Source organism: Lipotes vexillifer, unplaced genomic scaffold (genome assembly GCF_000442215.2).
Source record: "Lipotes vexillifer unplaced genomic scaffold, Lipotes_vexillifer_v1.1 scaffold200, whole genome shotgun sequence".
NCBI lineage: Eukaryota > Metazoa > Chordata > Mammalia > Artiodactyla > Lipotidae > Lipotes > Lipotes vexillifer.
The window spans coordinates 569,132-585,790 of record NW_006790475.1 but is presented as its reverse complement, the minus strand read 5'-3'; the positions used below and the strand labels follow the sequence as shown (position 1 = coordinate 585,790).

Genomic DNA, 16,659 nt, shown 5'->3' with positions numbered 1-16,659 from the left:
GCGGTTCAGGACCCACCCCGTGTCCCAGGTTCCAGATTCAGTGGCACGTCCCTGGAGCGCTCTCCTGCCTTCCCACAGCCACATGCCACGCTGTCTTCCTCAGGAGAAAGGTAGCGACATGTCTGACACTAAGTTGGGTGTGTGGGGGCCTGCTGGTGCAGGCCCACAGAGGACCTCACACAGACGCACCCGACCATCACTACGCTGCCCCATTGTGTCGATGAGCAGCCTGCCGTTTGGAGTGGTACCGAACCTTGCCAAGGTCACGCAGAAGAATCCTGGTTTTGAGTCCAGATTCTTCTAATGGTTTTCTTTGTTTGTTTTAGCAGCATAAGTACTTTATTTATTAAATTAATTTTTATTGGACTCTAGTTGATTTACAATGTTGTGTTAGTTTCTGCTGTACAGCAAACTGCAGATTTTTCTAATTTCTAATGCTGTTTTTCTTTGGCTGAGCCATGTGGCTTGTGGGATCTTAGTTCCCTGACCAGGGATTGAAGCTGGTCCCCGGCAATGAGTCCTATCCACTGGACCGCCAGGGAATTCCTTCTAACTTTTATGTTAATGTTTAATACGAGGTGTATTTATTTTATTTTGCAGGTATTTATGTTTTCCAGATAAGTAATACATTCCTATTGTTCAACAATGAAAACTAAATGCAGAGACACCCTGTCACTTCCTCTCCCACTGCCTCCTCACTCTCTTTCCCCACCTTTGCCTCTCATGCTTCTGGTCCCTTATGCATCCTTTCAGTTCTGTCAGCGGTATTGTATTATATCACTTCTGTAGCTTGTTTTTTCACTAAACCGACTACTGAAGAGCTCTCTGCATAAGTAAGCAGAGCTTCTCTCTTTATTTTTAAAAGAAACTTAGTGTTCCACGTGTGGATGTATTATGATTTTTTTAAAATCAGTCTCCTCTTGGTGGACACTTGTGTTGCCAGAAGCTTGCTTCTCAGGTAATGCTGCGATGGCTACCCTGTACCTTTGTTCCTCTATGTGTGTGCACGCGTCTGCAGTGGTGATGTACCCGATGTGGTGGACATGTGAGCTGATTATCCCCGAATTGCTCTCACGTGGTTTCATTCCTCTCACCCCCACCAACAGCAGGGACGCTTGTCTCCTAGGCTTGTGCTTAGGCCTTTGGGTCCCTGCCTGTAACGGCAAAGTGGTAACCTGATATGGTTTGAGCATTTTAAAATATGTTTCAGGTCTACTTGTACTACTTTTTAATGGGCTCTGTTAAAATGAATGGGCTCTGTTCAGTTACTTCGTCTTACCTGCTAACTGAGGCCATATGGGGTATTCTGAGTTATTTTGATGTTGTGAATCAGCTTCTTTCTTTACTTCCTTTATTTTTATCTTACTGTATCTCATTGTTACTCCTTGCATGAATTATTCTTTCTTTTGTCTAAGAAAGAAATTTTCTTGCTGATATAAAGAAAATGTTTCCTTACTTTGTTGTCTGACAGGGATCATTGCAAGAGGTCATAGGATGGGGGTTAATAGGATGGAAATACTATGCCAACGTGATTGGTCCAATTCAGTGTGAAGGCCTTGCCAACCTGGGGGTCACACAGATCGCCTGTGCAGAGAAGCGCTTCCTGATCTTGTCGAGGAATGGCCGTGTGTACACGCAGGCCTACAACAGTGACACACTGGTAGGTGCTGGGGCGGGTTGGTGGAGGGGCCTCTTTGCTATGGATGCTGTGGATCTTGTCTGTCTTTCTGTCGGTTGATTTCTGAAGATTTATAAGCACCTGCTCATTGTATATTATTAGTTGTGTTTAAAAATTTTAATCGTGATGATTATTGTCAAGATTTTGGGGGCAGAATTTCTCAGTTTTTAAGCTCAGGAACTCCTTACAGCGCCATTTATTGCCAGCTGTTATTCCCATTTGTAAACTGTAACATCATTTCACTTTGGGGACCAGGAAGGTAGTAACAAATGAGGCAGTCGTGGGGTTGGTGGCAGATTGGGCACGTTCCTGTTAAAGGAAGGAGCTCTTCACCTTTAGCTGCAAGTTCCCTGTGCAGGGGTGGCCTAGCCATGCCCCGGAGCACGTGGAGGCCGCCCACCTGGTGCCCTTCTGTTGGTGCTGGGCGGGGTGACTGGACAGGTGGCCTGGCAACCACCAGAGGCTCATGTTCTTTCAGTTCGAGAGGAGTTTGTCAACGTAAGGTACATGGTTGAGGCGAGTCATGCTGTTTTCTTTGTCCTTGGACTGCTTACCAATTTTCTTCCTATTTTTACCTTTTTAGGCTCCACAGCTGGTCCAGGGTCTTGCCTCCAGAAACATTGTAAAAATTGCTGCCCATTCGGACGGTCACCACTACCTGGCCTTGGCAGCCACCGGAGAGGTGTATTCCTGGGGCTGTGGGGATGGTGGACGTCTAGGCCACGGGGACACAGTGTATGTACAGCCTATTCCTGTAACTGACATACTCTTGTGCTGCTCTAACCAAAATAGGGTGGAAAAGAAAAGTGTGGTGAGGTGTTTTGCAGCTGCTCAGACATGTAGGGCTAGGACGGAGAGGGCTGCTGAGGGGGATCAGCGCTGCCCAGCACAGGGAGTGATGGCAGCTGGCCTTCGTGTTTGTCTCCCCAGCTTTTGCTACTCCTGTTGTTAGCTGCCCAGGCCTCACACTCACCGTGGGGTTTCCTAAACCAAATCCCACACTCCTCTTCCTTCACTTACAGTCTCCACACATCTCTGTCAGATGAGGTCCTCGTTTCCTTGAGCCATACTGTCGTTTTCCCAGCTAATAAAATCAAGAGTTTCCTAATACTTTATTTTGTGGAAGCTTTCGATTATTGTAAGAGACCAAGAAATAAAACAGAATGGTTGTTCTCAATGCAGGCTTGTGAAAAAAAAGAGTTCTGATGGCTGCCTCAGAATCAGAGGAGCCCTTTTGTATGTTGCTCTTGTGAGTGGAGCCTTAGGCTGAAATTGAAGATGCAGCCCCATTTCAAAGTGGTCAGAGCCTTGAGTAGGGAGTGGGCAGCAGCAGTCGAGAGGAGACTGCCCCGTTCTCACTGGGGTGGTGGTGGACATCCACCAGGAAGGATCCCAAACCGTGAAGAAAGAGTCATGCATACTGGGTGTTAGCATTCAGCAGACTTGATATTCCAAACTGGACAGTGTTGTAGGGGACTCAGACAAATGTGGTAAAATGATAGTGAAAAAAAGGAATGATAAGTACAGAACTTAGAATTGTTACTCTCGGATTAGCAGGGGGGCTGGATTAGCATGGAGCACACAGGATTTGAAAGGGTTGAGCTACAGGATGGAGGCGTTAGTTAGTCTTTTTACTTTTTTTATGTTATATATAATTAGTATGCATAAAATATGTTGTAATAAAATAATACTCAGTTGAAGTTAAGTGCTAGGTTGACTAACTTGTCCATTGCTCGAGGAGTTGAGGGAAGGAAAGGAGACCAGTGCGAAGGGCAGGAGTTGCAGGGGAACTTTCGTGTGGTGGTGGTGGGGGGGGGTTGAGACTTGAGCTGAATGGAAGAAGGGGGAAGTGGTACCAGAGTAGAGTCATTTGTCCCCCTTTCAGTGTGTGCCCCTGCCTCTGTGTGTGTTTATTTTGCAGAAAAGTGGGTCACAAAGTGAGCGAACTCTGTATTTGGAGAGGCTAGAGTGGGTGTTACCAATCACATCAGACATATTTTAGATTATAAGCATCGGGCATTTTGCTAATTTTGAAGGTGAAGAATCAACTAAGGAGACTCTTCTGCCCAGTTCATCCTTGCTGTTTCCGACTTTTCATTTGTAAAATATAGATTGCAGTGCGATTAGTAAACCTTGCTCCATCATTCCTTCTCATTTGTTTAACAAATACATATAAATTTCAACCATGTGTAAGGAGATTTACAAATTCATCAGCTTCCCTTACACAGTCTGGTGAGCTTCACAAATGCCTGCAGCTGGGAACCACCATAAATGAGACATGGAGCAGTTCCATTACCCACTCCTGACCCCTCCCTGGCTTTCTTTGGACCCTTTTGCAGCCAACCCCTGCTCCCCACTTCCAGCTCCTGGTGGCCACTGACCTGCCCTCTGCCACTTGGTAGTATTCTGTTTCTGGCTCTGTCAGTGAGCTTCATCTTTCCCTGTTGCTGAGTGCTGTCTGTGGATAGGCCACCATTCAGACCACTGTGACCACAGCTGCCATGGACTTGGTCACCTGTGTCTTTAACAGACACTGGTGTGATAGTCTGCTGGATGCCATGCTTGGCATTAGGTGCCACTTAACAAAGAATCATGGAGGTGGTAGGTGTTTGAATTCTGTATTTCTTAATTATTTCATAAGGCACCTGAAAGGTGAAACTATCTTTTGACGCTCTGATAGTTTATTCCCAGGAGTGTCACTAATAGGAAGGTCTCAGAAGGGCATTCACGTTTGTTCCTCTTCTCTCCACAGGCCTCTTGAGGAGCCTAAGGTGATCTCTGCCTTCTCAGGAAAGCAGGCCGGGAAGCATGTGGTGCACATTGCGTGTGGGAGCACATACAGCGCGGCCATCACTGCCGAGGGCGAGCTGTACACCTGGGGCCGGGGGAACTATGGCCGACTGGGCCACGGTATGTCTGCTCTGAGTCAGCTGGAGCATGCAGCATGAGGCTGCCTCTTCTGAGGGACTTGCAGTAACAGTGGTCCTATCTTTTTGAAGGCTCCAGTGAAGATGAGGCCATTCCGATGCTGGTAGCTGGGCTCAAAGGGCTGAAGGTCATTGACGTGGCATGTGGGAGTGGTGATGCTCAAACCCTGGCTGTGACGGAGAATGGTATGTGGGGCACTGCTGCCCTGGACAGGCTCTCAGGATGAGGGGGGCCACTCTCCTAGAGGGAATGAGCTTTGGAGTCTTGCTTTTTTTTTTTTGGCTGTGCCACACGCCTTGTGGGATCATAGTTCCCTGACCAGGGGTTGAACCTGGGTCTCCTGCAGTTGAAGTGCAGAGTCCTAACCACTGGACCGCCAGGGAAGTCCCTGGAGTCTTTAAGTGAGTGTGCATCTCAGTGTCTTCAGGAGAGGTAGAGAAGTTATGGGACTTGTAACTTCCGTTACCCAGGGCCAGAGAGCTACCATCCTTCCTGGTTGGGCATTTTACTTTTTAACAAAGAAATGAAAATAAATGGAATAATTGACATTTTAAGTCCTTTCTGTTTATTGTGATTATATTTCCTAATGTTCAGCCACCTTTGATTCCCTGTGGTAAGTCCTGCTTAGTCTTTGTGTATTCACAGTATGATACTTGTTTTTAATTTCAGTTTTATATTTGTGTTCATTAGTGAGATTGTACTCATTTGACACTTTTTGAGAATACATCTATCAAGTTTGATGTTGATTCCCCCCCCGCCCCCCGCACTGCATGGCTTGTGGAATTTAAGTTCCCCGACCAGGGATTGAACCCGGGCCCTTAGCAGTGAGAGGGTGGAGTCCTAACCACTGGACTGCCAGGAATTCCTGATGTTGACTTCTTTTTTTATAAATTAATTTTATTTATTTTTATTTTTGGCTGCGTTGGGTCTTTGTTGCTGCGTGCAGGCTTTCTCTAGTTGCGCTGTGTGGGCTTCTCATTGCGGTGGCTTCTCTTGTTGCAGAGCACAGGCTCTAGGCCCGTGGGCTCAGTAGTTGGGGCTCGCGGGCTCTAGAGCGCAGGCTCAGTAGTTGTGGTACACGGGCTTAGTTGCTCTGCGGCATGTGGGATCTTCCCGGACCAGGGATCAAATCCCATGTCCCCTGCATTGTGCCACCAGGGAAGCCCTTGATGTTGATTTTTTAAACTGTATTTGTCTTTCAGTATTGTGGGGGTCTGTCCGGATTAGCTGGGAGCCTCTCAGCCTTGCTCTCCCACAGACAGCAACTTTATTTTATCCCTTTATGTAATATTTAATTAAATTACACTAACAACTGTTACTGGGAATAAATACAATCGTACGTTTGGCTTGTGGTCAACACAACAAGAGTGGTGTGCAGTGGGCCATGGGCCCAGTTGCTGTGTTTTACGGAAGCAGTGGAGCTTTCGCTCTGTGTTTAGTAATTAGTGGAAGCAGTATCATTGAGCCCAAAGTAGCAAGGGTTAGGACTTTATTATTCATTCAGTTAAAACAAGAAAACTCAGCTTTCCATTTCTTAATTGCTTCTCTATCAACCTGAAGTAGAAACTAGATTTCATTTGGTCAGTAACCACCTGTGTAGTGTCAGCTGTATACATTAGTGGTCTAGATTTTTGTGTGTTATTGGCTATATTGATTATTTGCAGACATTTAGAAGTTTTATTTAGATGTACAGTTATTTTTACTCAAATAACTTGTATTTTTTAGGTCAGGTGTGGTCTTGGGGAGATGGTGACTATGGGAAATTGGGCAGAGGTGGTAGTGACGGCTGCAAAACACCAAAGCTGATTGAGAAGCTTCAAGACTTGGATGTTGTCAAAGTCCGATGTGGAAGTCAGTTTTCTGTTGCCTTGACAAAAGACGGCCAGGTTTATTCATGGGGGAAAGGTGACAACCAGAGACTTGGGCATGGAACAGAGGAACATGTTCGTTATCCCAAACTCTTGGAAGGATTGCAAGGTGAGTGCAAAATGTAAACTTTTAAAACCATTTGAGGCAGTTATCTTTAGTAATCTTTTAAAGTTTGCAGGTATTTTTCTTTATCTGACATCTGTGAATGACTCATCATTAGAAGCTTTTATCCACATTTTGATAGGTATAGATAATAAGTGGAAAGTGGTTTGTCTGTATTAAAAAGTGACCTAGAACTATTTTCATCAAATTTAATTTGAAACTTTTAAATTTTACCGGTGTTGGAGAGCTCTTTTTTTTGTTTGTTTGTTTGTTTTTATCGGAGAGTTCTTTTTTGTGGCAAGTACCCATTCATTACTCATTCAGCTGGCCTCAGTGAGATTAACTTCGGTTTGGTGAGGTCGTCTGCTTGCTATGGATATGCGTGGTGTTATGGGAGCAAAGAGGGAGATGGGGTTGGGTCAGCCTGGAGTGGTCTTGTTTGAACTTATCCTTGATGGATGAATCTTCGTGTTTGGTTTCAAGAGTGTCCAGCATGCATTCTCAGAAGCTGGGAGGAATGGGAGCCAAGGCGTGTAGGTGTGCTTTACAGGTGCCTTCTGAAGTATGGGAGAGCTTGGTGATAAGTGTAACAGGTGGGGCCTGTAGTGCTTTATCTCTACACTACAGGGGGTGGGCAGGCTATTTTTTAATGGACCAGATTCTTTGTATAATTTTAGGTTTGAGGGCCTTGTGCTGTCTCTCCTAACTACTCAGTCCTGCTGTTGTAGCCCCAAAGCAGCCATAGACAATATGAAAACAAATGCGCCTGTGTTCCAATACACCTTTATTCACAGAAATGGGCCTTGGGCTGCATTTGACACAAGGGATGAAGTTTGTTGCTTTGCTGCGCTGGATTCTCCTTTATGTTTTTGCCTTTTTGTCAGGGGAGTTTGGAAGTGAGCCTTTTAATTGGGACTTGCCAGTTCCTTTCCCCAGCATTTTTATTTTAAAGCATGTTAACACTTTGGTGATTAGAAGTTTTGTGTGCTCATCTGGTGTTTATTATTTTCTAAGCATCTGAGATAAGTTATAGAGTAATACAATTGGTTGTTTATTATGGAGCTGTATTTGAATTTTATTTGCCTTCTTGTTTATATTCCTTTCATTTAGTAGAGGAAATCAACTTCCTCAGCAACATTAATTAGATACAGAGATAGTGTACTATGAGAGTATTTAAGTGACTGTTGATACGTACAGTCATTTGGTAGTTCTTAAAATAGGCTCTTTGGATAGAATTGTTTCTCTTACTGTAGTAGAGTTCTTTCAGCTGAATTATTTTTTATGTTGACGTGTCTGAAAACACCCCTTGTGTTGGTCATGTTAGATTTACTAATAAGCAAAAATATAGTACTTTGCTAACACTATTTAAATAGAAAAAAATATATTTTACACTTACATCATTTAACTTTGGAGAGAAATAGATTTTGTTTTAGAAAAGTTTCTCACTGAAGGGTGTATGTTGACTTTCACCAAGATAGACCCAGCCTGGGCCATAAAACACGCCTTAACAAATTTAAAAGATGAGAAATCAAACAGTGTCTCCTCTCAGACCACAAAGGAACTGACTAGAAATCAATAACAGAAAATTAGCTGGAAAATTCCAAAATACATAGAGATAAAACAGTATACTTCCAAATAACACATAGGTCAAAGAAGAAATCACAAGAGAAATTTTAAAATATTTTGAACTAAATGAAAATGGAAATACAGCTTTTCAAGATTTGTGGGATGCAGTGAAAGCTTAGACAGAAATTTATAACATCAAATGTATATATTAGAAAAGAAGAAAGATCTAAAATCAGTAATCTTTCTGTACAGCAAAGGAAGCCATCAGAGAAATGAAAAGGCAACCTATGAAATGGGAGGAAATATTTGTAGGTCATATATTTGATAAGGAGTTAATATCCAAAATATATAAAGAACTCGTACAACTCAACAGCAGAAAAACCCAAATGATCTGATTAAAAAATGGGCAGAGGATCTGAATAGTCATTTTTTTCCCAAAGAAGACATAACGATGGCCAATAGGTACATGAAAAGATGTTCAGCATCACTAATCATCAGTGAAATACATTTAAAAACAGTGAGATATCACCTCATACCTCTTAGAATGTCTGTTATCAAAAAGACAAGAAATAAAAAGAGTTGGCAAGGATGTAGAGAAAAGGGAACCTTTGTGCACTGTTGGTGGGACTGTAAATTGGTGGAGCCACTCTGGAAGACAGTATGGAGGTTCCTCAAAAAATAAAAATAGAAATACCATGTGATCCAGCCATTCTAATTCTGGGTATCAAAAACACTAACTTGAAAAAATACCTGCATCCCCATGTTCATTGCAGCATTATTCACAATAGCTAAGACATGGATACAACCAAAGTGTCCATTGATGGATGGCATATAAAGAATGTGCGCACTTGAAAAAATACCTGCATCCCCATGTTCATTGCAGCATTATTCACAATAGCTAAGACATGGATACAACCAAAGTGTCCATTGATGGATGGCATATAAAGAAAATGCATATGTGCGCACGCACACACACACACACACACACACACACACACAGACACTATGAAAGTCTGGTTCAGTGTTAAAAAAAAATCAGTTAATGTAATCCATCAAATTGACAGATGAAAGAAGAAAAATCACATGATCATATCAATAGATGCAGACAAAGCTTTTGACAAAATCCAGCACCCATTCATGATTAAAAAAAGCTTTCAGGGGCTTACCTGGTGGCGCAGCGGTTGAGAGTCCGCCTGCCAATGCAGGGGACGTGGGTTCGTGCCCCGATCTGGGAAGATCCCACATGCCGTGGAGCGACTAGGCCCGTGAGCCATGGCCGCTGGCTGAGCCTGCGCGTCCGGAGCCTGTGCTCCGCAAAAAAAACAAAACAAAAAAAAAAACCTTTCAGTAAACTAGGAATAAAGGAGACTTCCTCAACTTGATAAAGACAATCTATAAAAATCCTACAGCTAATGTCATACTTAATGGTGAGAAACTCAAAGCCTTTCCACTAAGATCAGATACAAGGAAAGGATGTCCTGTCTCACCATTCCTTTTCAAAATTATACTGGAAGTTTTAGCTAATGCAGTAAGACAAGAAAAGGAAATAAAAATTATACAGATTGAGAAGGAAGAAATAAAACTGTCTTTGTTCACAAATGACATGATTGTTGATGTGGAAAATTTGAAAGAATTGACCCGCAAACCCTCCTGGAACTAACAAGGTTGCAAGATGGTTGCAAGATGGTTAATATGCCAAAGTTAATTGTTTTCTTATATACAAACAGCAAACAAATGGAATTGAAATTAAATACACAATACCATTTGTATTAGCATCCAAAGAATGAAATACATAGGTATAAGTCTAACAAAATATGTGTGAGATCTATATGAGGAAAACTACAAAACTGATGAGTGAAATCAAAGAAGACCTTTATAAATAGAAAGATATTCTGTGTTCATTGATAGGAATACTGAATATTGCCAAGATGTCAGTTCTTTCCAACTTGATCAGTAGATTCAATGCAATCCCAATCAAAATCCCAGCAATTTATTTTATGGATATCAAAAAACTGAGTCTAAAGTTTGTGTGGAGAAAGACCCAGAATAGCCAACACAATATTAAAGGAGAAGAATGAGTGGGAAGACTGATACTGCTCAACTTCAAGACTTAACTGTAAAGCTACAGTGATCAGGACAGTATGGTATTGGCTAAAGTATGAACGAATAGATCATTGGAACAGAAGAGAGAGCTTGGAAATAGACCCACATAAATGTACTTAACTGATCTTTGACCAGAGGAGCAAAGGCAATATACAATGGAGCAAAGATCGTCATTTCAACAAATGATGTTGGAACAACTGGACAGCCATGTGTAAAAAAATGAATAATAATGGGAGGCTAAACATCTGTTGGGGTAGGGAGTATGTGGGAAATCTCTGCCTTCTCCTCAGTTTTACTGTGAACCTAAAACTGCTCTAAAAACACAAGAGTCTTTTTTAAAAAGAGTGCACTTTACATGGTTATACATTGGGACAGGAGAATATGATCTAGTAGTTACAAATACACTTGTCTTTTTCTGAATGAAAATCTGAATAAGGATGAGAAAAATGAACAGATCCTTTTCATACCCTAGCATTATTTTATTTGCAGGCTGTAGGGCTTAATAAGTTGTAGCTAGTAAAACACAACAGGGGTTTTAGTAATGTACACAAGGCAGATGAATTGTGAATAATATTAAAGCAATGAATTATCCTTTAGAAGTTGACATTAAATGCCTTCTGACCTGAGTGGCCTAAAGTAAGTATCTTTATTGCAACAGAAGTCATAGGTGTGAACCTGTATCTGCATCCCTCTTTGCTCCCAGGGAAGAAGGTGATTGATGTAGCTGCAGGCTCCACCCACTGCCTGGCCCTGACTGAGGACAGTGAGGTCCACAGCTGGGGGAGCAATGACCAGTGCCAGCACTTTGACACCTTGCGTGTGACCAAGCCAGAACCTGCTGCGCTGCCAGGACTGGATACCAAACACATAGTTGGGATTGCCTGCGGACCTGCCCAGGTACTGAGTAGATAGATGGCTTGGTATTTTGTAGAATTTTGGTTTCCCAGTGTTCATTGCTAGTATGTAGAAGTACCATTGACTTGTGTGTTTAGTTCTTATATCCTGTAGTTGTACTAAACTCATTTATTAGTTCTAGGAGCTTCGCTGTGATTCCTTGGGGTTTTCTTCAGAGACAGTTCTGTTGTCTGTACATAGAGACAGTTTCATTTTACAATACGTATGCCTTTTCTTTCTTTTCCTTGCCTTATTGCACTGACCAGGACTTCCAATATGATGTTGAGTAAGAGCAGGGAGGGGGTGCATCCTTGCCTTGTTCCTGATTGTAGGGGGAAGGCATTCAGTCTTTCACCATTAACTGTGATGTTAGCTGTATGTTTTTTGTTTGTTTGTTTGTTTTTGGTAGATGCCTTATTAAATTAAGGACGTTTCCTTTAACTCCTACTTTTTTCAAGTTTTTCTTTTTTTTAAATCCTGAGTGATGTTAAACTTTGTCAGATGCTTTTTATTCTCATGTGATATGATCACGTTTTCCTTCTTTAGTCTGCTTATATAGTGGAATACATCGACTGATTTTCAAATATTGACCCAACCTTGTATTTTTGAGATAATCCCCACCTGGTCATGGTGTATTATTCTTTTTTTATATTGTGGGATTTGATTTGCTAATACATTGTTGAAGATTTTTCTGTCAGGTCTATTCAGAGATACTAGTTTGTGGTTTTTTTAGTGCTTTCTTGTCTGACTTTTTATCCAGGTAAAACTGGCCTCATAAAAAGTGCTGGCAAGTGTTCCATCCTCTTCTGCTTTCTGGAATGAGTTGTGTAGAATTAGTGTCATTTCTTCTGTAAATGTTTTTCTATGAATCCATAGGAGCCTGGGGATTTCTTTCTCAAAAGATTTTTAACCACAAATTCAATTTCTTTAATATAGAATTATTCAGAGTGTTTCCTCTTGGGTGAGTGTTCCTGGTTTGTGGCACTCAAGGTATTGTTCCATTTCATCTAAGTGACCCAGTTTTTATGTATAAAGTTTTCCTTATTAGTGTTCTCTTATTGACCTTTTGAAGTCTTTGGGTCTGCAGTGATATCCCTTCTTTCATTCCTGATATGGGTAATTTGCGTCTTTCTCCTTGCCAGTTTTGCTAGATGTTTATCCATTTTGTTGCTCTTTTCAAGGAACTAGCTTTTGGTTTCATTAATTTTCCCCTTGTTCTTTTGCTTCCAATTTCATTGGTTTCTCCTCTTGTCCCTTTTTTCACTCTTCAGCTTGCTTGGCATCACTTTACTGTTTTCTTAGTTTCTTCAGAGGAAGCTTAGGTTGTTGACTTTAGACATTTCTTCTTTTGTAATAGATAAGTGCTTGATGCTATAAATTTTCCTCTAAGCAGTGCTTTAATTGCACCCACAAATCTTGATTATTTTCATTTTTGTTCAGTTCAAAATATTTTCTGATTTCTTTTGTGGATTGCTCTTTGACCTATGGATTAAGTGTGTTGTTTAGTTTCAAAGTGTTTGGAGATCATTCTGTTATCTTTTTGTTACTGGTTTCTAGTTTAATTCCATTGTGGTTAGAGAATAAACTCTATATATTTTCAATTCTTATAGATTTGAGGTTTGTTTTATATCTCAGAATGAGGTTTGTTTTATAGCTCAGGCTGTGTTCTCTTAGTGAATGTTCTGCATGTGTGCTTAAAAAGAGTATTTTGCTCTTGATATATTTTGCCATTATTGGGTGAAGTGTTCTATAAACGTCAATTAGATCTAGTTCATTGATGGTATTATTCAGTTTTTCTAGATCCTTGCTGATTTTCTGTCTGTTTGTTCTGTCTTCTTCTGGGGAGGGTGGTGTTGGTATCTCCAAGAATAATTGTGGATTTGTCCATTTCTCTGTTTGGTTCTGTCAGTTTTTTTTTTTTTTTTAATGCTTTTGATCATTAAAAAAATTAGGGTAAAACATAGAGTGACGTTAAGTATATTCACAGCGTTGTGTTACCATCACTACTATCCATCTCCAGAACCTTTTCATCATCTCAAACAGAAACTCTGTACCCATTAAACAGTAACTCTCCATTTCTCCTCCCCTAGCCCCTGGTGACTTGAAATTTACTTTCTGTCTCTATGAATTTGTCTATTCAAGGTATCTCATATAAGTGGAATCACATAATATTTGACCATTTGTGTCTGTCTTATTTCACTTAGCATAATATTTTCAACATTGATTCATGTTGTAGCATGTATCAGAATTTTTTTTTAAGGCTTAATAATAAAAATATATAACTCCCACATTTTGTTCATCCATTCCTCCTTCAGTGAACACATGGGTTGTTTATCTCTTGGCTATTGTGAATAATACAGCTATGAATATTAGTGTAGAAATATCTGTTTGAGTCCCTGCTTTCGTTTTTTTTCAGTATATATCTAGGATTGGAATTGCTGGATCATTATGATAACTCTGTTTAAATCTTTGTGGAACTGCCTTACTGTTTTTCCACAACAGCTGCATGATTTTTACATTCCCACCAGATACACACAAGGGTTTCAATTTTTCCACATCCTTGTCAACACTGGTTATTTTCCTTTTTCTTGTTTTTTTTAAGGCCATCCCAGTGGATATGAAGTGGTATCACATTGTGGTTTTGATTTGCACTTCCCAAATGGGAAAGATGTTGAGTATCTTTTCATGTGCTTGTTGACCATTTGTATGTCTTTTTTGGAGAAATGTATTCAAGTTCTTTGCCCATTTTTGAATTAGATTTTTTTTTTGAGTTGTAACAGTTCTTGTTATATTGTGGGTATTAATCTCTTATCAGGTATATATGATTTACAACTGTTTTTTCCCCATTCTGTGGTTTTCTTTTTATTCTGTTGATAGTGTTCTTTTATGCACAAAAGTTTTAGTTTTTCTTCTGTTGTCTGTGCTTTTGGTGTCATATATATCTGAGAAATCCATGGTCATGTAGGTTTTCCAGTCTTTTTTTCTAATAGCTTCATAGTTTTAGGTCTGATATTTAGGTCTCTGATCCATTTTGACTTTATTGTCATATATGGTGTAAGATAAGGATCAAATAGATTCTTTTGCAGTTTTCCCAGCACCGTTTATAGAAAGCATTGTCCTTTCCCTATTGAATGGTATTGGCACTTGTCGAAATCATTTGACCATATAGGCAAGGGTTTATTTATGGACTCTATTCTATTCTGTTGGTCTGTAAGTGTGTTTTTAATGCCAGACCCACACCATTTTGATTACTGTAGCTTTGTAGTGAGTTTTGAATTAGGAATTGAGTCTTTCTTCCAACTTCGTTATTCCTTTTCAATATTCCTTTGGTTATTTGGGGTACCTTGAGATTCCACGTGAATTTTAAGATGGGTTTATCAATTTTTGTCTTACGTATTTTGAAACTCTTTTGTTTGATGCATACGCATTTTGGATTGTTCGGTTGTCTTGGTGAATTGACCCTTTAATTGTTGTTCAGTGTCCCCACTTTATCCCTGCTTTTCCTTGCTCTGAAGTCTCTTTTGTCTGATTTTAATGTAGGTACTCCAGTTTTATTTTCATTTAATTAGTGTTTGAGTACTGTAACTTTTCCATGTATTTGAAAAAAATTTAAGAAGTCTATATTTTAGTCCCTTTGCCTTTCCATTAAAATTTAGAATAATCTTGTCTACATTTGCAAAAATATCTTGCTTAGATTTTGGTAGGGATTGTGTTCAACCTGTTATCCGTTTGTGGAGAATTGACATCTTTGCTACATTGAGTCTTCTAATCTATTAAAATGTTATGTCTAAACATTTATTTGCATCTTCTTGATTTCATTTATCAGTGTTTTCAGCATACAAGTCCTGTCTATGTTTTGTTAAATTTATATCTTTAACTTTTAACCCACCTGTCTCATTATCTGTATAGTGAACTTCTTGGATGCTATGTATAGTTGCATTTTTTTTTTTATCCTTGTCAGTCTGTCTTTTAATTGGTGTATTTAGATCATTTACATTTACTGTAATTGACATGTATAGATAAAGGTCTTCCATTTTATTGTTTGACTTTTGTCTGTTTTCTATTATTTGTTCCTCTATTTTGCTTCTTTTGTTTTTTTGGGGGGATGAATGAACATTTATTTTAGTATTTCATTTACCTTTATTTTGAATTTGACTATTTTTATAGGTTTTTATTTTTGTGGTTACTCTAGGAATTACTGTATACTACATAACTCTTTGCAAGCTACTTAGAATCAGTATTTTACTACTTTAATTGGAATGTAGAAACCTGTTGTTTAATTTCTAAGTGCTTGGAGATTTTTCCAGTTATTTACATCTGATTTATTCTTATTGATTTCTAGTTTCTGTTCTTGGTTTTCAGCTTAATTTTATTATGTTATGAGATCATACTCTATATGATTTCAGTTCTTTTAAATAGTTAAAATTATTTTATGTCTTAAATATGGTTTATCATGGTGAATGTTCCTTGCATCCTTGAAAATTTTGTGCATTTTACTCTTTGGGTGAAGTGTTTTTATAAGTGTCATTTTTATCTCGTTCATTGATGGTTTTGTTCATTTCTTTTAAATCCTTACTAATTTTCTGTCTGCTTGTTCTGTCTGTTATTAGGAGGGTAGTTTTGATATCTTCAACTACATTTGTGGATTTATCTGTTATTCTTTCATTTCTCCCAGATTTTACTTTAATGTGTTTTATGGTTCTGTTGTTAGGGGCATATACATTCATTATTGTTCTGTCTTCTTTGTGAATTGAGCCTTTTATCATTATATAGTGTCCCTCTTTAGCCCTGGTAATTTCCTTCTTCTAAAGTCTACTTTGTCTGATATTAATAAGCCACTTTCCATCCCTTTACTAAGACACTTTTATCTTTATATTTAAGGTAGATTTCTTGTAGATACTGTATAGTTAGGTTCTGTTTTTCTACATCCTGATGATCTCTGTTTGTTTTTATGTTCAGACCCATTTAAATTTAATGTCTACCATTGTTTATTTGTTTTTTGTTTGCTCTCACCTTTTTGTTTATTGTTTCCTGACTTTTTTGGGGGTTAGTTGCATAGCTTTTAGTATTTAATTTTAGCTTATTGAGTTGCTTAATTTTGGTAGTGAAAAGATTTTTGAAAAACTTTTTACCTGTTTATTTGTGGCACATGAAATGGGGTAGTAAAATGAGAGAAAATTGGAAACTGTTAGCATGTGAGTTAGATAACTGAAGGTGCTTGTGCATTTGGGACAATCAGAGGGATGAATGAGTAGTAACTTAGGGCACCTTCGTCATTCATAATGGTGAATCTCTCGTGTGGAACAGGCTGATCGGTGAATGTGTAGATTCATTTTAGGTTCTTGTGTTTCTTCCATAGAGTTTTGCTTGGTCATCTTGTTCTGAGTGGTCCATTGGCCTCCGTGTCCCTTTTGTGGTGGACATCTGCTCAGTGACTTTTGAGCAGTTAGACCTCCTACTACGGCAAGTGAGTGAGGGGATGGATGGCACTGCTGACTGGCCCCCACCCCAAGAGAAAG

At 39.6% G+C, this 16,659-nt stretch overlaps 1 protein-coding gene and 1 non-coding gene across 2 annotated transcripts in view; one reads left to right on the top strand and one right to left on the bottom strand.

The window, feature by feature from the left end:
- The window catches only part of HERC2 (HECT and RLD domain containing E3 ubiquitin protein ligase 2), a 231,524-nt gene that overhangs the window by 46,726 nt on the left and 168,139 nt on the right, over window positions 1-16,659 (top strand). The window contains 7 exon segments of the mRNA XM_007463762.1: window positions 1,472-1,660; window positions 2,262-2,413; window positions 4,431-4,588; window positions 4,678-4,791; window positions 6,332-6,583; window positions 10,950-11,143; window positions 16,500-16,659. The exon segment at window positions 16,500-16,659 is cut by the window's right edge and continues 8 nt beyond it. Coding sequence (XP_007463824.1) covers window positions 1,472-1,660; window positions 2,262-2,413; window positions 4,431-4,588; window positions 4,678-4,791; window positions 6,332-6,583; window positions 10,950-11,143; window positions 16,500-16,659 — 1,219 coding nt within the window.
- Window positions 4,917-4,989, bottom strand: TRNASTOP-UCA (transfer RNA opal suppressor (anticodon UCA)). The gene has a single exon. It is a non-coding gene; the product is annotated as a tRNA-Sec (tRNA).